We start from the raw sequence: 21,892 nt of genomic DNA on the forward strand, positions 1-21,892 counted from the left end.
TCCATCTTTATCTGGCCATTTATTGCATCTCATCAGGCGTCACAGCAATTCTCTGTCATCCCAGCCTCCTGCTCTTTAAACAGCTCACCCAGAGGTTTCTCTCCTTCTCTTCACATGGAAATAATAATAATCATCCCCTCCAAATATTAACACTGATTCACAGACCGTACAACACACTGGATACTTAAGTTAGTTTATAATACATAGCTGGAATTGGTGGTGCATTGCTTGTCATGATAATTTTAGTTTTTAACTAATGGAAGTTGTTTTTTTGTACAGTTAATTCACAGAGAACAGTTGGCAGGAAACAATGGCTGAAGGCAATGTTACATATAAATGGAAAATACCATCGCCACAGACCGTGACCCACGGTCTAACGCAACACCCGTTCACACAGACACGCACACACGCACGGGACATGGGTTATAAACACAAGGGCACAGGCATACGTGCATCTACACACATAAGCATTCAGACCGTGGCATTATCAGCAGCAGATATGAGGTCTTTAATTTTAAAACAACTCATCAGACTCTTTTAAGTTTATGCTCATTGAAGATGGCATGACTGCTTGGGTTGAGTGAGGCTGTTAAAACGTGGACAGGAAGGCGTGGAAAGGGAAGATATTGCAAACTACAAACTACATCACACAGACAAAGCAATACAGGACAGAACAGCACAAACGCAGGAGTGGGACAGAAAGAGAGGGGCAAGCCAGCGAGGTAGAGTCAGAAAACAGAGCAGAGGGTATATCAGCATGTGATGAATACATGGTTGTTTTTCTCCAATCTAATCTTTGGTCCATTGTCCAGGTCTTTCTTACAGTTTTAAAGTGGAAGGGTGTGTAATTAATCTGTAAGTTTGTTCGCGTATGTACGTGTCTGCTGCTGTCAAAGATGACCCTTTTGTTCTGTGGAGCTCAACTCATCAGATGACACTCTCAAAGAGCAGCGTCCCCTTGGTTCCTGCAGGGGGCAGCAGTTTGGCCTCACTCTCAGGGGCCAGGTACTCCAAGTGATGTCTGCCCCAAACTGGTGTGGTTAGGTGCTGCCAGCGCTACAGAGTAAAAACACAATGAGATGGTTTTTTTGGGACGGGACGGACAATTTAGTTTTCTGCAATAAGTCCTCTTTAATGATTAATGAGGAAATCAGTTGAACAAATAACTCATAGATGAGTGATGGCAACATCCAAGGAGACGCATTCCTACTGATCAAAAGTAAACAGAAACAGGAGAATGCAAGTGAACAGACATGCCAGCACCCATGAACACTGACCTCCCGCAAAGATCCTTTGCAGCGCAGTAGTTTGTAGAGAACAGTGACAGGGATACAGAGCATGGAGGATAGGGCCAGCGCCCAGCCAAGTGCTTCACCCCAGATGGGGTATGTGTACACTGTGTTGTAGGTCAGGGGCTTGTAGTTAACCACATGGAACAGGAACACTCCCTATATGAATGCCAAGATATTACTAGTTTTCCACTTGCAGATACAGTTTACTTAAAAAAAAATGAAGTAGCACGTACCACACAGACAAAAGGTGTGATGTAGGACCAACACCACTTCATATAGGGTAGGGGCTGATAGCCGATCATACGAGCCACATCGTCCATGAAACGGTCTGCGCCTGACAGGGTAATGTAAGGATGTTGTGAGAATGCCCTGGACAGTGCAGTTTGTATAATTTGTGCTGTGTTTGTGCAGCGCTGTCTCACCATACACCCATGCAACCACCACACACTCCCAGAAGGCCTGCCACAACAATGTGATGCCACTGGCAGAGTAGTAGTCAAACAGCTGGAAGACATACATCCCTCCCTGATAGAAACGGTGAGAGCAGAAGACCATCAGAACCATCCTTTTAATAATTCATAACCCATTTCAGACATGCAGTTCCTTCCGTTAATCTTTCCACAAATCTAAAGTGAAAGCTACGTCTGAATGACAGAATGCATTCACTCTAACAAATTTAGGAGCACAGCAGTGGTACAAGGCTAAAAGGGCCAATATGTGAGCAGTTGGTTTCTAAGAGTGGTTTACAGTTCCAATTACAAGTTCCAACAAGCACATTTTATTATTAGTAAAAGGAGGTTATGATGCAAATGTTGAGAAGCTCCATAAAGGACACTTATCTTTACTACAAGACTGGTAAGAAATTAAATCTACCTAATTAGAATAATTAGTAATCTACAAATAGCTAACTAGAAAAATACCTAATTCTGAAGAATACAACTAAATGACATTTAGTCAAAAATTTGACTTTACCTCAGTAACCATGGACATGTCAATGAGGAAGCAGATGATGCAGCAGATGGCAGCTACTACCTCTCGCCGAAGCGAGCCCAGGGCAGATTTTGGGGGCAGCATGTCCATGATTCCCGTTATCAAACCCTCAACCCCGACAAACTGGAAATGAAAAAGAGGGAACGTAGAGGAACAAAAGTGAATGAGAATTCTTCGACTCTGTGTGTGTTAGTATTTTTGTCTGATATCACAGACACATTAAATATCACACAAAAATATCCATAAAGGTGCAGAAATGAGCTAGTTCTTGTTTCCAGTACAGAGGTGGACGCTGTGTCATCCCACCAACTACGCTATAAACTCCTCTTTCAGACAATCGTTGTACATCAGATGCAGTGAAGTGACACTTAAAAGTTTGCAAGTGAGCATTTTATCATGAGCCGTCTCCCTGTTAAAGAATGCTTATGCGTATCTCTTCGAAACATATTACAGCAACCATAAAGAGTGGAGCAGATAACAGCTGCGAAGCTATTTTTACATTATTTAACAGAGATGGCAGGATATTCATAGGCTATGCCAGTTAAAAAAAAAAAGAAGGGAAAGAAAAGGGAGAGAATTGAAAATGAGAGTAAATGAATGGAGAGCAGACAGACGCTCTCTGTGTGAATCACACAGAAGCTCATTGACAAATCCCTGGGCTGTAAAACAATGGATGTAGGCAGTGGCTCAAACAGACACACAACAAACAGGCAGCTGAGAAATGCAATCCTAAAACTGGTATTTCAGGCTGTTTCTGTCTCTCTTTGGTGAATGAAAGAATGATAGAAAAAGAGAAGGAATTAGATTGACACCAAAAAATAAAAGCACGTAAGATTCAAGTAAAATTAGTATATATCTTGTGTAAGATGAGTTCTTTCTCCAAAATTATGATATAAAGGAAAGTCAGTCATTAGTACCTGACTGTCCAGCCCCAGTATGAGTAACATGAAGAAGAAAAGTGCTGCCCAGAGCGGTGCCAGAGGCATCAGAGTCACAGCCTTGGGATAGGCTATAAAGGCCAGGCCTGGACCTGCACATTAAGAAACAGAGCCATCACTGTGGACATGTGGCTCTCACTGGTGATGCTTATTACTTAATACAAATTGCACAGCGTTTCAGGGGGGAAGGTGTATTCATACCACTCTCGGCTACTTTACTGATGTCCACTCCTTGTTCTGTAGCCATGAAACCCAGCACAGAGAATACCACAAAGCCGGCAAAGAAACTGGTTCCACTGTTGATGAGAGCGAGCACAAATGCATCCCTACACAGAAATACAGAGAAGAAGAAAAAAAACAAGGCAACTATCACATAAAATAAATGAAATGAGATAGAAGGATGCATTATATTGTGCTGTAACATAAGGCCTGTGTCAGAGACTCAAGACACTGGCATAGAGAGTAGAGATGGGCCGGGAAGCTAAACTGGGGATCAATAGCAATTTCTCTAAAAGCAGATGTTGTCTTTGCAGTTGTCAGGTGGAGAATAGAGAGCAAAGAAGCCTGTCTCAAGGTCACAGATGATACAGAATGAAAGGAAAATATCCGATATCTATGATGCAGTGATGTTAGGAGATTCGAATGAGTATTACGTCAACAACGTCTCTGTTATCTGCCTACACGGTGAGCAGGATTCCTTTGTTTATTCTGACAAGTCTAACCAAGAATGCTGACTGATATGAAGAATGTACAAACAGCAGTTGCATTGTGATGATTATTATAACACTGTTACGCAAATGCTTTCAACAGCAATTCAGTCCATTCAGTCAGCACTATCTGTACGAATCTGAGGCAGCGCACAAAAGCATGTGTGTGGATGTAAACAATCAAAACAAGTCAGAATGACAGTTTGTTTTAAGAAAGCAGTCCGTAATAAGACCCTACCTGTTCAAACAACTTAAAGTTATAATAATAATGTACACTTTTATTGATCCCCGTGGGGAAATTCTTCTCTGCATTTAACCCATTCACTCAGTGGGCAGCCACCAGTGCAGCGCCCGGGGAGCAGCGTGTGGGCATGGTGCCTTGCTCAAGGGTACCTCAGGGTAGCCGTTCAGGGGATTCGAACCCCTGGCCTTCCGATCACGGGGCAACCGCTTTACCTACTGAGCTATCCCTGCCCGCTCTTTATGGAGCCGCTCTTTGAGGCTGTAACTGTCATCACACACCAGGAAACATGGCTGTTAAATGCTGAATTTAAAAAGTTATACTCAACATAACAGAGCTGCTACCATCTATCTAAAACCACGCCTAACTTTACTTTTGTTTTTTAGCTTACTATTTATGTGTAAACACTGTGTAAGTATATTCAGAGGATCCAATCACTCACTCTAATAAACTACTTATTTTTTATAAAATACTAGAACTGTTCATCTTTTGGTTATTAAAAAGTGATGTTAACTTTATCTACAATAAATGTCTAAAACTTTATTTACATTTCCTAATATTCCACAACTTATAGATGGACTTTCAAAAAAACTGTATTTTGTCTGTCATTTATATCTGTTATTTCTTTATTTTATATGAATTTTTCCCTTGAAGACTTCACTCTGTGTCCGTTTTTGAAATTCCTGTGTTGGCTAGCGAGGCAAAAAAAATACATACCTGTATCTATACCTGTAGCACGCTTGTAAATGATTAAACTTTTGAAAAAAGCTCAATAAGTGGTTTATCAAGCTCAATCCAGAACAGGTTATCGCCACAGGCTAAAAATAAAATAATTGCCAGCATCACTACAGGGGCAAATTTCACTGGCCGGTTCTCACCTCCTTGCATGTGTGAGGTTTTTGCCCTCATAGCCAAAAGGTTGGTTGGACCAGGACTTTGGTGCAAAACAGTGTGCTGTTTCTTTGCAACTTAGGCACCAGAAACTGCTCGATAAAACTGCATTTTCCTGTCATAGCTTGAAGAGATATGTCAAATGATCATAAATATTAAATGATATATATGGAAATATCCAGTTATTCTTGCTTGCATCACTACTTGGCTGTTTTTGTGCACAGCTAGCATTCTTAGGCTGTGTTTATATGAATCAGCAGAGGAATTATTGCATTATGGCCAGGAATATGTTTTGCGAGGTCACAAGGACTGTGACCTTTGACTGCTATATTCTAAACAATTCACACCTGAGTCAGTAAAAGATTCTCTTATGGCAGTGTGTGCACTTTGGGGCATATAAGTGGTGAACCAACAGGTGGAGATGCTGATAGTTTGATCCCTAAACAGATCATTAATCAAGCTATGTTTGCTTTACTTTTAAAGCAAGAAATCTGTAACCCAGATGCAAAACATACTACATGCTGAACTCTAAGAATAGCTTATAGAAATCTTGCCATCTATTTCTGGGCCTACTTTAATGTGTGTAAGAAACAGGGCTGAAAAGCTCTCATGTGAACTCATTTTTCAACTTGTGGTCAAGAGAGGAAAAAAATGTGGCCCATACTGTTAAGTGCCCTCTAAATAAGTACGTGCTTGAGATTTACAAAAATAAAATCCTTGTTACTACTGTGTAGCCAAATACCTCAAAAGGCTCTTAATAGGTTTACATATCTGTCTCTTCTGGCTAAACATATGCAAGCTTACAAACCAATGAAAACTTTCATTGAAGCCATGTGAGAGTTTTCATTGAGTGCATACTTGATATTCTACATTTGTTGGAAATGCATAAAGGGGTGTTTGCTTGAAGATAAAATAGATCTCTTATATATTTACGACTATTTATGACTGTGAATCTTCGATCAGACTTCTAATGCACAGTGTTTTAGTCTAATAGTCATAGTGGTGTTCAGAGAAAAGATCAGATCTTACAATAAAGCATTCAAAGTGCAAGTGAGGGAATGTTTCAGATCTTTTTGGGTCTTCATGTGATCATTAGCAAGGTCAGACTGAGGTTGCGCTTCTCCCTGTCATTGGGTGTATAGTGAAAGAAAGCCTATTTGTAGTGGAAATACATTTTTTTTTGGTTTATTTTAGTACTGAAGTCCACAGTCACATGAAGCAGAATGCAGATTCAGGCTATGACTTTGTGCTGATTTTGGCCCCCTTTCAGTGACAGTAGCGTCTGATTCTATGTTGTGTATAAACTCACTGGTAACAGTTGTTATGGAAGCGATTGTAGCTACCCAGCGCAGTCAGGGCACCTAGTCCGATGGCATAGGAGAAAAAAATCTGAGTGCCGGCATCTATCCACACCTATTATAGAAAAGACACGTGTGAGTAATTTCCCCCCAAATTTGTTTTGACTTACATTTCTTAGATGTCATTTGAACAGTTCTTATCCAAAGCAAAGCTTATGCAAAAGTTAAACCTGTGCTTCTCCCAGTTTGGACCAGTCTGGTTTCAGGTAATAAACAATGCCATCCAATGCTCCAGGCAGAGTGACCCCATGGGCAAGAAGAACAACCAGAACCAGGTAAGGGAAGAGAGCTGTGAAGTACACAACCTGCAGAGAGATAAAAACAAGACCTGTTAAGCACACCTCTAAATACTTTTAGGAACATTTCTGGGACATACTTGGGGTGGGGAGGTCAAGTTTGAAGACTGTGCAGTAACTTGCATTGAGTGAAAGGAGAAAACTAAACAGTTGGGCCCCTCATATTAAATGAACAGGTTAGCTGGAAATGCTTAATGCTTATCAACATGGTTCATCAGCTTATCTAGCTGGGCCTAAGCATGTTTTTATCACTTTGATTAAACAATTACCTGCTTTGCAAATACTCGTGTCATAAGTAGAAGCCCATTAGGTCCTTCCTGTAGTAGATGTGTAATGAGGCCTGTCATATTACTTTGGAGAAAAGGTAGCCTGTAAATGGAAAGCCAGATATTTTGTAAACCTCCTGCAATAGCAGGGGGTTTTGGCAGTCCTTTTCAGAATGCAGTCTTTGTCACATTATACAGAGAAAGTCACAGCTTGCTACCTTGCTACCTTATAGAAAAATCAAGTCCAAGCTTCAGTATGGTGAGAGCAAAGCAGTGAGAAAGCACATATTTGCCTTGATCTAGGGGAGAACATGGACAGAAAAGCCCCTTTCCAGCTTTCAAACATGGTGGAAAGTTACTAATCGGCTTATAGCTGGCTGGCTCAGTGGCTTTCATTATTTTTCCCCTCTTTCTATGAGCTTTGGCTACTCTGGAGACACAAGTATGCAAACACACACATCTCAATATGCTACAGCATAAGGAGATTCAAAAGAATGAGGAATGGGCTTTTTTTTTTACAAAACGGAAGGCTGAGCAGTCTGTATGCGGAGTGTTACATAATAAAGATTTAGGGATTGCAGCCCGAGTGAAAAGATATACAGAATATGACTAACTTTTAAAAGAACAAGAGTATGCATATATTTAGAGTAATTTGTGTTTCAGTCTAGACACTGATCCCCACATTACACTAAAGCTGATTTGGGGTCAAAGGGCAAAAATGCTGCAATTATTTAAATCTTTCCATGAAGCCGTTCAAACATTAGACTGCACTCCATGATCCCTGACAACCTTTTATGTGCAGCATACTAACGGATATAAATATTAATCTGCACTCAGCCCTGTAACATTATGTATTTTGTATTGCACAGGCAGAAAATACTTTACCTTGCCAGTAGATTTAACTCCTTTCCACATACAGAAGTAAACAATGATCCAGGTGGCTATAAGACACAGCACCATCTCATAGCTTATATCACCGGGCTCGTGCAGCCCTCCAGACAGACGAAGCACTTTACGTCTAGAAGAAAGAACAAAAGATGTGAAAAACATTGTTTCCAAACACAACAAAGACATTTAAAGCTATGAGGTAAATAATGTTCAAATATAAAGTGCACAGCTGGATTTCAATTGAAACTATATTTCCTTATACATCCTGCAAATGGCATATAAATGCCAGCAAAACTTAAAATAAGATGCATTTTGCAACTGGTAAAAAAAAAAACCTGTGTGCACAGCCTTAAAAATGTACTTAAAAACTGCAGAAAGCCTGCTTAATCAAGGGATGACATACTCCCAAAACTCAATGACAGGAGAACGCAGGCCCTCAGCATCCATGCAGCTGCCATTGAGGAGGAGCTGGGCTGAGGAGAGGTTCAGCGGAGATGCGGAGGAGAAGAGGCTGGAGTTGGTGGCGGCAGACGATGGTAGAGCAGGCTGGGCAGTACTGCGGTTGTGGCAGGTGCGTCGAAAGTCCTGTGTACAGTTGGGGGTGTTCCAGGGGTGTCCGCAGGTGGCCCAGGGCAGTGGGTTAGTGAAAGAGTGAAAGAGAAAGTAGAGGCCCCACACCAGGATCATGATATAGTAGGTGTTACAGAAGAACACGATCACCATTGAGGCCAAGCCCAGACCTAATGAAGGAGGAGAGGTGAGCTCTAAATCAAAAAATGGTGGCTAGATTTATAGCTTTTCAGATAAATGTGTTGCACGTACCTTTAAAGAGGGGTGCGATGTTCCAGGCAGAGACCCCTCCCTGCTTCATGAACTGTCCCAGGGCAATCTCCAGGAAGAAAACTGGGATGCCCCCGATGAACACAATCAACAAGTAAGGGATCAGGAAAACCCCTGCAACACACGGCACTCATATTCATCACGGACAGGTAGAAACAGTGTTCAATACTGTACTATTGTAATATTAATATTGTTTAATAAACACAATGAATGCCTCATGTGCTAAATTAAACAACTATGAGAAACTTTGGAGAAATACATTACTTAATTTTTTCATGTTTAAAAATGTAAATAGACCAAGGACTGACTTTGAAAAAGAAAATTAGCAAAGCCGCACTCCCACAGACGTTATGCTAGGAAGCATATTTAGAGACAATTAAATGCTATTCATTAATATCTTCAAATCTTCAACTAATTATATCATTAACATTAAATTCAACTAATTCATATTATAATTTATTCTAATTTCAACTGCAGAATTAACAAATTCAGGCTCTTTGAATATGTGTGACAATGAAACAGGCAGAAAACGTGACATGAAAGTCATGTTTAATGTCTTTAAGAATGTGCACACACACAGTGTAATTAAACGTTCAGCTCAAGAAGAAACGGTTAAAAGGAGGAAGAAGCAACACAGAACACGGGGGGGGGAGTCAGGGAGGAGGACAGACAAGCCCACAGATAAAAGCTGCGCTGAAAGTCAGTGTGGGAGACAATGTCTCCCGCGTGCAGAGGCAACTGCACTAGTTTGTCCTTGAACTCAAAAACTGCAAGGTGAGGAGACAGAAAAATGGGAATGTGAGACGACAGTGGACTCAGATGGGAATTATTAGTCCTGATAGAGACATCTAGGACTTGTTTTGTTTTGATCGGCAGCAGCTGGCTCAGAGCAAGTGTTTTCTATAAATAACTTCATTTTGAATTCTCACACTGTAGCCTACTCTGATGAGGAAGAAGAAAACATAGCAAAAAGGTGCAAAAAAGGCAGCACAAGGAATTTACTTCCCTGTATCTACCTGCAATGATTTGGGTGGAATAGTAATAAACATAACTCGGTTATGCCACCACAGCGTGCAGATGGGAGTGGAGTCACATGACCAGCTATGACGCAGAGCAGAAAGAGGCCAAGAAGAAAGGAGGGAAAGATGGACAGATTACCGGAGAGGCTGGCAGAAAAATTGGGACATCAACGTGTCAGAGGTTCAACAAATAACAAAAATGACACACAAAGGCATTGACCTGGTTCGCTGTGCAAATGCTTTACAATTTCTCTCTCATCCGCTTCATTTTTCTTTATGTGATTCTCTGAGAGGAGAGGGCTGTAGCCATATAAGGAAACATTCGTGAGCGAGAGTCTAAGAGAGAAAGGGGTGGGAGACTGAGAGAGATGCAGAAAGAGGAAAAGAGAGAGAAGGGGAGAAAGATGCGATAGGACGACTGAATGGAATGAGTGGAGAAAATTCTTGTGCTGACATACCCAAACAAATTGGCCAAATCATCACGCAACTGCATCCTTAATAGGCTTAAGTAAATCCTCTCTAATCATAGCTAAACCGGACACATCAGGCCTAACAGCTGGGTTACAAATAAATCGATGAGATTGTCTGGGCAATAATTTTGTGTATTCACCTGTTATTGTCTCCAGAGGAGCGTGTCCTTGTTTCACCAACAAGCAGTGCTCACTTAAAGCCTCAGCTCTTATCGGATACTTTTTGTTGAGTTACAAGGTGTACCCTGGGTTGGTCAAAGGTGGAAAGTGAAGTACTGTAGCGGATGTTACTGCGCTGACGCGGAGGGAAAGGACGGGGCGCAGTCACAGGACGGTTATTGTGTGACATATCCATATGCCTCCTTATCAGCAGGCGGGTGGGAAAGAGCACCTTTGTTTGTCTCATGAGCGCTGGGCAGGAACACAGGGGGGTGGACTGTGTGAGGCAGGCTATTGTTATATGATACCAGAAGGTGGGTATCAGAGCCACTCGTCACAAGACACATAGATGGGAGACAAAAAGGGCTGGACTAAGACACACAGTCTCTCATTTAGTTTTACTTCAACTAAACACCTCATAATAAAATGAAAAGTGGGTAGGGCAGAGATAAGAGAGATAAGGAAAAAGTCTAGGCCAAAAGCTGCAGTCAGGTCAGGTAACGAGGGAACAAAGTTGGCACAGATGAAAGGAGGACTTGGAACAGCTCAAATAACATCATATGCCAACATAAGGAAGAGGAAGATCGTAGTGCAGCTCGGCCTAAGTCTGCCTATGAAGCAACAGGCAGCTATAATAAATATGGCGATATCACATGATGGGGCATGGCTTTTGAGCTACGTGTTCACAGCCACGCAGGCCCTGCTTTGTCTAACTTTATCTCATCGCATTGACTTTCACGGTTGTCCTTCTGCCTATCTGAGTTTATTTTCACTGCTGAATGATCGCTCAGTTAGAGGATCATACTTTAAAGGATCACTGAGAAACTTTGTTTTTTCCCCAGAATCTCTTTTTTAAATAGACGTTTCATTTTGATACCAAGCTAATTGTAACTCGTAATCTTTTTTACATTAAATAATATTTTATAAATAGATACACAGATGGATAAATACTTTATTCATATCACCATGGAAATTGTTGAATTTCTTGTTGCTGAATATTGTATTCATAGTATTTTAATAATTATAAAGAGGTCAGTAAGGACTTAGTCCCATGGTGGTTTCGTGGCTAAATGGTGGACTTTCACCAGCATTGTGACCCTCAGGGCTGATAGCTGAGCCACCTTTTCTTTGCTATACAAGGGTATAATTATCATGGTATAATTTTGGTATAATCTTTGCAGATGGCACCAGTAGTGTGAAGTGAAGGAGCTCCTAAATTGGTTATTTTAAATGATGCATCCATGAAGAATGCATTAAAAGAAAAGAGCTTCAATGTATTCAAACTGGACCCTAACTTTCTCTTATGGAAGCTTTTTTCTTAGTGGTAGCTTTTTTTCCTTAGCTTTTAATACCAGTCATTTATCTATTTTATGCTATGGCTGGAACCTATCCCACCAGACAACAGTTGGAGGATAAAGGGTGCCAGTCCAACAGAGACATCTACTACCAATTTAGAATCGCTAATTAGCCAAACATGCGTGTCTCTCATCTGTGCTAGGAAGATAATGCATACGGAAAGCCAACCAGCAGGTTTGCACCTGTAACCTTCTTGCCCTCTGCAGCAGTGTTAAACACAGAGCCACCATGCTGCTGCTCAGTCATACACACTTAACGTTTTACTCAGAGTACATTTACACAGTGCTCTGGGAGCTCACCTCCTCCATTTTTGTAGCACAGGTAAGGGAACCGCCACACGTTGCCCAAGCCAACAGCAAAACCCACACAGGACATGATGAAGTCCATTTGTCTGGTCCAGGTTTCTCTCTCCGCTGCTGGTACTGTTACAGACCCATTTCCAGCCGCAGTATCGTCCTGGGTCTGCGTTGGGCCACCCCCTCCGCCGTCATCGCACCCTGAGCCCACCCCAGGCACAGGCACCAGAGGGCGAGCTGATGCGCTGCCCTCCTCCTCAGACAGTATCCCTGCGTCCAGCTGGGGAACACTGATTTCACCTGGACAGAAGAACAGGGTTGATTCAAAAACAAGCACAAAGATATGGAAATGACTAAATGGCATTAATATAACAACAGCATAAAATATTACAACACATCATCTGGCAAGTATACAGTTTCAGATCTTTACATCACACGTCAGCACTGGGGACAGACAAGCTCTGGTCTCTTAGGCCACACTCGTGCTGAATAGAGAGAAAGAGAGGCTGCACGCTTTCCATTCATTAAAATAGTCAATGCAAGCTTGGCCAGTTATTACGTACTTTCCCCCCCAGCGGTAACAGGAGTGTAATACATCTTAATATACACATACATGAGATTTGTTTTTGCAAACTGCCCACATTCAGTTGCAGTTATACTGTCATCACTGCACCCTCCCCCGATGTTCATTCTCTCTGTCTCACAGACAGACTGATTAGCGTGCTGCGGTACAACACGGCATAAAGCCGCCTCAAGGTACAGCTCAAGCTCCCCTGCTACTTACAAAGCTTTTCTTCTTTCTCATGCGCCACTCAAACACAAATGCAACGTGGCTCTTAGTGTCTTTCCACAATATTAGAGTGAGCCGCTCTTTGCTGGATTCAAAGGCAGCTGAATCCAGATCAGAGCAGTTTTGAGGGGGTGTGTGAGCAGAGGATGAGAAAAGAGTGGGGAAGGTAAGGGATGTGAGCATATACAGAGCAACCTCTCTTTTAAGGTTGCTCTGTGGTTGAAGAATCATCTGTGTGAGGAACAGCTTCCAGTCAAGAAAAAAATCTGCCCTTAAATAAAATGGCCATGCCTCAAGGACATAATGCAGAGACAGCTGAAGTTTTTAAAATGCTTGGCCAAGAAGGCACCTGGCGGGCAACACAGGTATACACTGTCTGTCTTCACCACAGATCTAAGTATTTTGCATCATATCCTTGAGGCACATTAAATTCATAAGCTGAACGCTGAATGACTATACCCTGACATGAGGGTCTTCTGTATTCACCACCAGTGAACATCTCTAAGGCTACACTGGCTTAGAGATGTAGCCTTAGAGACTCAAATACCCTTAAATGACTGGCTTCTGGTCCCATGTTTATTTATATTTCCTCTCTGTACAAGCATGATGCAGTAAAATAATAGATTTGAAGCAGGTTAAGCGCAGCTGGTGTGTGGAAGCTTTTATCGTCATCCAATAATGTTAAAACTGTGGCAGAAGCAGGGATGCTTTAATTCACCTACTTGTGTTTATGTTTTTAGCTAGTGGCTGACTCATATGGTACCCTACCTAAGAAGTCATTTTTAAGCAGTGGAGGTCGTACGTCATACTCACCTTGGCTGTTCTCTTCCAACTCAGGTGACATACTGCTGAGTGGCGGCACAAAAAATGTATATATATATATATATAGATAGATATATGTATGTGTGTATATATATATATATATATATATATATTTATATTTTTTAAAAGCGCAAGCTGGCTGTTTTTATTTAGCCAGAAGCAGCTGAAGTTTTTAAATGCCTGGCCAAAGAAGGCACCCGGCGGGCTCAGAGAGGCAGACAGGGAGATGCAACCACACTGTTCAGTGCTCCAGTTGTCTCTTTTTTTCCTTTTTTTTTTTCTTTTTTTTTTGATCTTCTGAGTTTGTTATTTCTCCTTCTTGAAAAAAAATCTCAGTTTTTTTTTTTTTTCAATTGCTTCACGTTGGAACCCCTCAGCTCAGCCAAGAGATGGAAAATTTCACAAAGCGCCGCGGTCAGTTCAGCCGTTGACAGGAGGAGATTCAAAAGCAGTCCACGAAGCACTTGAAGGTAAGCCTGAAGAATCTCATGGATAAGAGCTAAATGAAAATTATACTGCGCCTTAGGGTAATGATTTTTGTGTTTAAATCGCCCAGTTACAAGTCCATTATCCCGAACGGTATGCCGCAATTCGACGGACGAAGAATGTGACCTGCTCCGCGGTCCGTTAGCTGTGACCGACGCTTCCCCCGCCTCCTCCCGCCGTCAGCTGACGTGATTGGCTGAGGAGAGCCCAGTGCGGTGTGCACAGCATCAGCAGCACAGCATTACTACGGCATGTCATCCCGGCAGCGTGAGCCTGTGAGTCCTGAGTCAGGGCAACAGAGCCCATATCCGTAGATGCGTCTTCACAAGCATTTGGAGATCCGCCACGACAGTGTAGAAAAACAAACAAACAAACAAACGTAAAAATGTTTTAGGTGGTTCCGAGATCCAGCCGAGCTGTGCGTGTTTACAGCACGCCAGTCAAAACGCTAGAATTCTCAGGTGTGTGCACACTCAGAGGTAGCCTACGCATTTAGATTTCTCTAGAAATTCAGTTTTATGTAATCGCCTGCAGATTGTCGTTCACTGTCACTGTCAGAGGTATTTCTGCGTAGTTACGGATCTGCTTACCAAGATACAAATCTCAATACACCCCAAAGATAAATATAGATTCAGAGATTTGTTTTTAATTTATTTTTCACATTTAGAAATATGAGCTTTAATTCATGCGAGCAAAAATTTTAATGCATGACAACTTTGAATGAAGACTGAAGATTGCTGCCGTTTTAATAAGAGGCTTGTTGGTTTTCAGTTAGTTTCGATTGGAGTTTTCTGAGACACTTACAGCACCTGTCTGCCTACAATGTGAAACCTCCATCACCCAACGTCAGTAACGCATATGCGCTGACGTCATCAGCTGGTCATCCAAAGGGACTATTGCCGACAAGTTCCCCGTGTATATCACAACTACCTCATATTCAAGTCACAGACATAACTGTACATGTTGTTGGCGACATCTAGTGGCGATTCTTTATATAACATGATGTGAGCAGTTACACAACACCACTAATATTTTTGTACCACTGTTTTGTATACTGTATTTAATGACATATCAAATACAATAAAACACAGATCCACCGCAACATCAAACTTTTATAAATATGCATTCATTTAACTTAAATCACCAGACGGTGACAATAAATAACACTGAAATAAATAGTCTCAGACAATTAAACACGCTTTGAGTTGTGAGAATAAAAACACACAAGTTGAAATACTAGAAAATCTAATTTAAATTACTCCTGAAGGACTGGCCTTGTACAGCCAGTGTGACAAGTGATCATTCTATACAGTATACAAGATTCCTGCAATCACCTTATTAAATGACACATCATGACGAAAGCTCATTTTCACTGTAAGGAAAACTGATGAACAAAATAGACATACAAGAGTTCACAGGAATTTCCCTCGGTAACACATTCACTTATGTATACTGTGATGAATATGGCTTGTAACAAAAGGCTTGAATTCCATAACAATAAATGACATAGACCTGCAAGAGGAGGAGCAGCGTAGTAAGCCTAAAAGGAAGGGAGGTAAGCAGACTTCTCTCTTAATAAACATAACTGCATCTTTTCCTGTTCACACATGGACCCCATATATAATCTATTACTCTACATTTGTAAGGCTTGATTTTCATAAAGAATGGCATTGCCTCTGTTACATTTATTTGTACTTGTTAACTGTGCTATATAAATATGCCTCCATAACTGCAAATTAAGCTCCCTAGTAAAATTCACTAAACATGCAAGACAGAGATATGTGGTGCTGTTTTGTGCAATTTTTAATCTGACTACAACATCTGGCAATGTTAAAATAAACAAACAAAAAAAACATCTGTCAGAACTCACTGGCTGCAATGACGCAAAACTGACCTAATTTTAAAATTAGAATGACTTTTCTCAATAAAAACAGCCAGCTATAGATCCTGGTGGAGGTCGCTGTGTGAGAGAGACTGATAATCCATGCCTGATTTAGCTTGATGCCTTTGAGCAACTACTCTCTGGTAGCGGGCTTGTTGCTGGTAATCTGGGTTCACATTTATCCAGCTGTTGGCCACCCACTTCACTCCACGTCTGACCGGACAGTCGCCGTGAAGGGAATACTCATCTAACTCACCCATCCAACCTGTGGAAGCCAGGAGAGAAGCAGCATTTAAGAAGAAAAAAAAGTTTTAGCAGTTACTGGAGTCTTGAAAAATACCAACAACAAGTGTGACAAACATTTAGACGTACAACTGAATGATTTACAGATTTGATGTTTGCTGCACTGTGCTGACCATTTACCACAAGTTAAATATAATCAGGTTAAAAATAAAGTACACCCCCTTTCAATTCTAAGGTTTCACATATCAAGGCATTAAAAAGTCATTAAATGAAGTAAATACAACTTCAGGTGAAGAATGACACATTACACCGTGTCAGTATTTATTTGTTATTTTTAATAAATGTTAAGCCAAAATGAGATGCAGTGCACTTACTACTTCTATAGGAATTAAGATGATAAGTAGCAGCCGCAGCCCATTGCTGCTGAACAAATTCAGTTGATTAACCATTCATCAGCGAGTGTGAGAAACTCTATAAAAGCAGACGTTTTGGCAGTTTGCTGGTCTGGAGAATTCAGCTGTGTGTTAACAAAATGCCAAAGAGAAAGACATCAGCAATGACAGGAAGACTTATGAAGCCATTTCCAAGACAATTTAAAGTCCATCGTTCTGCAGTTAAAAAAATATTATTCACAAGTGGAAAACATTTGGAACGGATATCAAAGCAATTTCACCCTTAGGTCAGACTCCACAGTAATTAGAAAAACCGCAAAAATCCCCATGAACTACATCTCAGACTCTACAGACCTCAGCTACCATGTAAAATGCTAATGTTCATGACAGTACAATTAGAAAAAGATTGAATAAGTGTGGCTTGTTTGGAAGTGTTTCTTAAGAGAGATCCTCTATGTTATACAGTGGGGCAAAAAAGTATTTAGTCAGCCACCGATTGTGCAAGTTCCCCCACTTAAAATGATGACAGAGGTCAGTAATTTGCACCAGAGGTACACTTCAACTGTGAGAGACAGAATGTGAAAAAAAAAATCCATGAATCCACATGGTAGAATTTGTAAAGAATTTATTTGTAAATTAGGGTGGAAAATAATAATAATAATAATAATAATAATGGATTGGATTTATATAGCGCTTTTCAAGGCACCCAAAGCGCTTTACAATGCCACTATTCATTCACTCTCACATTCACACACTGGTGGAGACAAGCTACGGTTGTAGCCACAGCTGCCCTGGGGCAGACTGACAGAAGCGAGGCTGCCATATCGCGCCATCGGCCCCTTTGGCAACACCAGTAGGCGGTAGGGTAAATTGTCTTGCCCAAGGACACAACGACCAGGACAGAGAGCCCAGGGATCGAACCGGCGACCTTCCGGTTACAGATACGCTTCCCAACCCCCTGAGCCACGGTCGCCCCTAAATAAGTATTTGGTCACCTCAAACAAGGAAAATCTCTGGCTCTCACAGACCTGTAACGTCTTCTGTAAGAAGCTTTTCTGTCCCCCACTCGTTACCTGTATGAATGGCACCTGTTTGAACTCATCATCTGTATAAAAGACACCTGTCCACAGCCTCAAACAGTCAGACTCCAAACTCCGCCATGGCCGAGACCAAAGAGCTTTCGAAGGACACCAGGAAAAGTATTGTAGACCTGCACCAGACTGGGAAGAGTGAATCTACAATAGGCAAGCAGCTTGGTGTGAAAAAATCAACTGTGGGAGCAATCATCAGAAAATGGAAGACATACAAGACCACTGATAATCTCCCTCGATCTGGGGCTCCACGCAAGATCTCATCCCGTGGGGTCAAAATGATCATGAGAACGGTGAGCAAAGATCCCAGAACCACACGGGGGGACCTGGTGAATGACCTGCAGAGAGCTGGGACCAAAGTAACAAAGGTCACCATCAGTAACACACTACAACGGCAGGGAATCAAATCCCGCAGTGCCAGACGTGTTCCGCTGCTGAAGCCAGTGCATGTCCAGGCCCGTCTGAAGTTTGCCAGAGAGCACATGGATGATACAGCAGAGGATTGGGAGAATGTCATGTGGTCAGATGAAACCAAAGTAGAACTTTTTGGTATAAACTCAACTCGTCGTGTTTGGAGGAAGAAGAATACTGAGTTGCATCCCAAGAACACCATACCTACTGTGAAGCATGGGGGTGGAAACATCATGCTATGGGGCTGTTTTTCTGCCAAGGGGACAGGACGACTGATTTGCATACTACCCTGCCCCAATTTTTCTATATAAGGAAACACATTTCCCTCCAGGTGACGCAGAGAAAGTGGAAACGATGATATGGCAGGAGAGAAGCCTGCATTTGTAGAGTAAAAATAAGGAGAAAGTCATTCTATAATAGTGTCTGAAGTTCAAGGAGGAAACCAGAAAAGGAACAGGTTTCTGAAGTATTTCCACAGGAGTGACAATTGTTCAAATAAATAGATGAATAGCGACACTCAGGCTGAAATAACAGGAGTGCTGAATATGATTTGCCCCGAGACAGACACCGTGGTTCAAGTAAAAAAACAAAAACAAACAAACTTTGGGATCAAAAGTGATATGAACAAGACGACACGAAAAAAGAAAAACAGGTGGAGGCCAAGGTCCATATAGCCTAATCTACTGTCTACACGTTAGAAACTCAATGCAATAAAAAAGAAAGAAAAAGAATCCAGATTCCATAACAATTTTGAGTATTCTGATTACTTACGGTAGTTTTAACACCGTAAATATTAACTGAAAAGCAACAATTTTTATCATTATTTTTAGTAGTAGCATTCAGTTCAAAGATTTTTTTAATTGGCAAGGCAGCCAGGATGTGATTTGTTCATACACATGGCCAGAAGGACTTCTAAATTTGTTCCTAAAGAACAAATTCAGGTACGAAACTATTGATCAATTACAGATTTTTCTGTTTGTTCATAAGCACTGATAGTAAATTAGGGCCAATGATCCCAACACCGCAGCAAATCAACAACAGAATGGTTGAAAAAGAAATAAGTAAAGGTGCTGCTATGGCCCAGTTAAAGAACAGACCTCAACCTGACTGAGATGTTGTGGCAGAAACTCAAGAGGGCTGTGCATGAATGGATAACTGCAAACCTCAAATAAATGAAGCAAAGCTGTAAAGATGCACGAGCCAAAATATCTTCCATAGAGACATATGAAGTCACAGACTCGTACAGAAAACACTGACCTCAAGTGACTGCTTCTAAAGATGGTTATACAAGCCATTTAATCATGGGGTATATGTTTTTCATACACTGACTCTGCTGTTTGGCTTAGTGCTTTTAAAAAATAATGACTGTGTAAAATGTCGTGTGATCATGTTCATCTGAGGTTGCAGTTACCTGACTGAAGATTGTGGACTGATATGGAAAACCTTAGAATTGAAAGAGGACACATTTTCCTTTTACCAGTGTGGAGATACAGAAATTCTTTTATTGCTGCCATATAATCTGCATCATTATAACTGCATTAATAACATTCTTTACAGCATTAGTTCACCTAATAATATTTCTCACAGTCTTGATACTGCATTACAGTTGTTTATTGAAGATGTCCATTTGAGGATCCTTCCGTTATGTTAACCTTTATTAAAAGTACGGTTAGAAGTATTTTATACACATTGCCTATCTGTGCCTATTTTGAGTTGATGTTCAGTTCATTAAGGGTTTTAAGCTTCACTGGCGTGACTGTCCAGGTGATCCATGCTGAGGGAAACTAGAACATAGAAGGATAACTGCAATGCATGCTTACAGTACATATAATACATATAATCTAGGAATAGGCCTGAGCAGAGGCCCAAATGTTTCCAGCTTCTTGTTGCAAACCTGTTGCATTTTATTCTACTTGGTAACAGATGAGCAGAGTCAAGAATTAGCCTCAGAGACCCTGAGGGCTTAAGATTATTACCTTGTATGGAAGGTGTTATCAAAATGAGAAGTTCTATGTCTGTTTATAGCTATTAAAGATGTACAGAGATGTACGATTAACTGTGACTAAGGTCTGGAACCTATTTTAATCTGTCATTGACGGCATGGGGGGGCGTGTACCCCACTGCTTTATAAGTGCCCACAACACGTATTTTGGTCAGAAGACATATGTTGATGTTTTCTCCTGGCTGTTAATAAACTCAACGTTTGATTGCACTTTTCTGGGGCCTCTGTGGTTTGTGACACTGCTCTACATTGATCGATTTCGCGACACCAGGACTTTTTTTTAATCATACAATATGTTGTTAAGTTATCGAGATGTTTTCATTGCTGAACCCCTGCTTTTAAACCTAGTTATTTGTGTCATGGATGTGGCGAGCTCTGAGGTTACATGAATACTAATGTCACACTGAATGATTTGTGATCCTGTTCTTCAAATGATTCAGTAGTAAATGAGCTTTTGTGCTTTACAAAGAATTTTCCTGCCACTCATTCAGATGTACAGAGATTATTTTGTCACAATTCAATAAGACTGAAATAAAACTATTAAATAGCAGACAGACAAAATTAGCATACTGGACTGCTTACTGGCTTTGTGTGTGCAATAAATATAGCTAAAATCTTCTATTCTTACCTCTACCATCAGAGAGATGGTTGTACCACAGGAGAACTGTCCCAGCAGTAGGTTTAATTCTCAGATTCCCTCTGCTACACGTCTCCTGGGTGTCTGTTAAATCAACTCCATCCTGGACAAGTGCCTAGGACATGAGAAAAAAAACTGTAAACAGCTTTTGTCTAATAAGTCTAGTAAGTGTCAGATTTCTTTCCATGGCTCATCATCTCTCTGAATTATCATATGTAGGTTTTAAACACAGTGGAAAAAGTAAGGTACAATATGAAGGGACACTCACCTGCTCCTCATAGGTGCGATTGTCTGCCACAGGAAAGGTGGATTCACCACCTTCTTCTACAGAGGTGAGGTAGAATAAAACTGTAAGATACCTGGAATAAAATAAGAAAGGAAGCAATAAATGGAGATGCAAAAAATGGGGCAAAAAAAGGGGTTTCCTCCCTATGAAAGGGGACATTGTTCTGTTACACAAATACAATTAAAGTGTCTGACAACAACCTGTTAACTCATTCACTGCCATTGACGTCTATAGCCGTCAATTGCAGTGAATGAGTCAATGGGTTTAACTCATTCACTGCCAATGGCTGGCAGTGAATGAGTTAATAAAAGTGAATTTTAAAAGTACTTTCTAAAAAAAAAAAAGTTACATTATATTACAACAGAAGAGATGCATACCGGCAAGGGACCTCGGTGAGAGCAGATGTGTTTCCTGCCAATCGTGTATGCGCACAAGTTGTCTCTGAGTTGGAAGGGCTGCTGTCATAGTGTGAATTACTAAAGTCTCCATGTTCATAGCGAATGACCTGCAGTGGTTCGCTCAATTCAACTAATGCAGAGAGCAGACGTGTCAGACTGGTTACTCTGTGTAAAAGTAAAAGAAAAATTTAAAAAACAATAACACATCGTAAGACTTCAGATACAGGAGTGTGAATGAATAACGCCACAATAAAGCGCGCGTGTGTGTGGATAGTGACCTGTTCCTGAGTGTGCGCAGCACACGGTGAGATCCTGGGCCTTGGAAAAGCCAGGTATGCTTGCTCCTTTGTTTGAACTGACTATGAAGCTTCCCACTTTTCTCTTGTCCTGGATGCTGGGATACATCATAAACATGCCTAAAATCCCCCAATGTCAGCATCCCTGC

General features: G+C 41.1%; 2 protein-coding genes across 2 annotated transcripts in view; both read right to left on the reverse strand.

Annotated features, from left to right (window-relative positions):
- LOC146549940 (sodium- and chloride-dependent creatine transporter 1) lies at positions 1-14,260 on the reverse strand. The gene is made up of 14 exons (XM_085258709.1): positions 13,611-14,260; positions 12,011-12,307; positions 8,690-8,821; positions 8,271-8,607; positions 7,865-7,997; positions 6,588-6,722; positions 6,369-6,472; positions 3,422-3,546; positions 3,200-3,312; positions 2,265-2,405; positions 1,715-1,817; positions 1,526-1,626; positions 1,278-1,448; positions 1-1,056 (listed from the first exon to the last, which is right to left on the reverse strand). Exons 1-14 carry the CDS (start codon positions 13,639-13,641, stop codon positions 928-930), a joined length of 2,052 nt encoding a protein of 683 aa, XP_085114835.1. The 5' UTR covers positions 13,642-14,260; the 3' UTR covers positions 1-927.
- LOC146549941 (transmembrane prolyl 4-hydroxylase-like) overlaps positions 13,921-21,892 on the reverse strand; it is a 14,163-nt gene continuing 6,191 nt past the window's right edge. The window contains exons 5-9 of the mRNA XM_085258717.1: positions 21,726-21,888; positions 21,427-21,612; positions 21,032-21,122; positions 20,755-20,878; positions 13,921-16,252 (exon numbers count right to left, since the gene is read on the reverse strand). Coding sequence (XP_085114843.1) covers positions 16,044-16,252; positions 20,755-20,878; positions 21,032-21,122; positions 21,427-21,612; positions 21,726-21,888 — 773 coding nt within the window. The 3' untranslated portion in view covers positions 13,921-16,043. The remainder of the gene's footprint in view (positions 16,253-20,754; positions 20,879-21,031; positions 21,123-21,426; positions 21,613-21,725; positions 21,889-21,892) is intronic.

Source organism: Mchenga conophoros, linkage group LG20, assembly GCF_057382185.1.
Source record: "Mchenga conophoros isolate Kocher_MC1m ecotype Shallow Benthic linkage group LG20, M_conophoros_male_GT1.1, whole genome shotgun sequence".
Classification (NCBI taxonomy): domain Eukaryota; kingdom Metazoa; phylum Chordata; class Actinopteri; order Cichliformes; family Cichlidae; genus Mchenga; species Mchenga conophoros.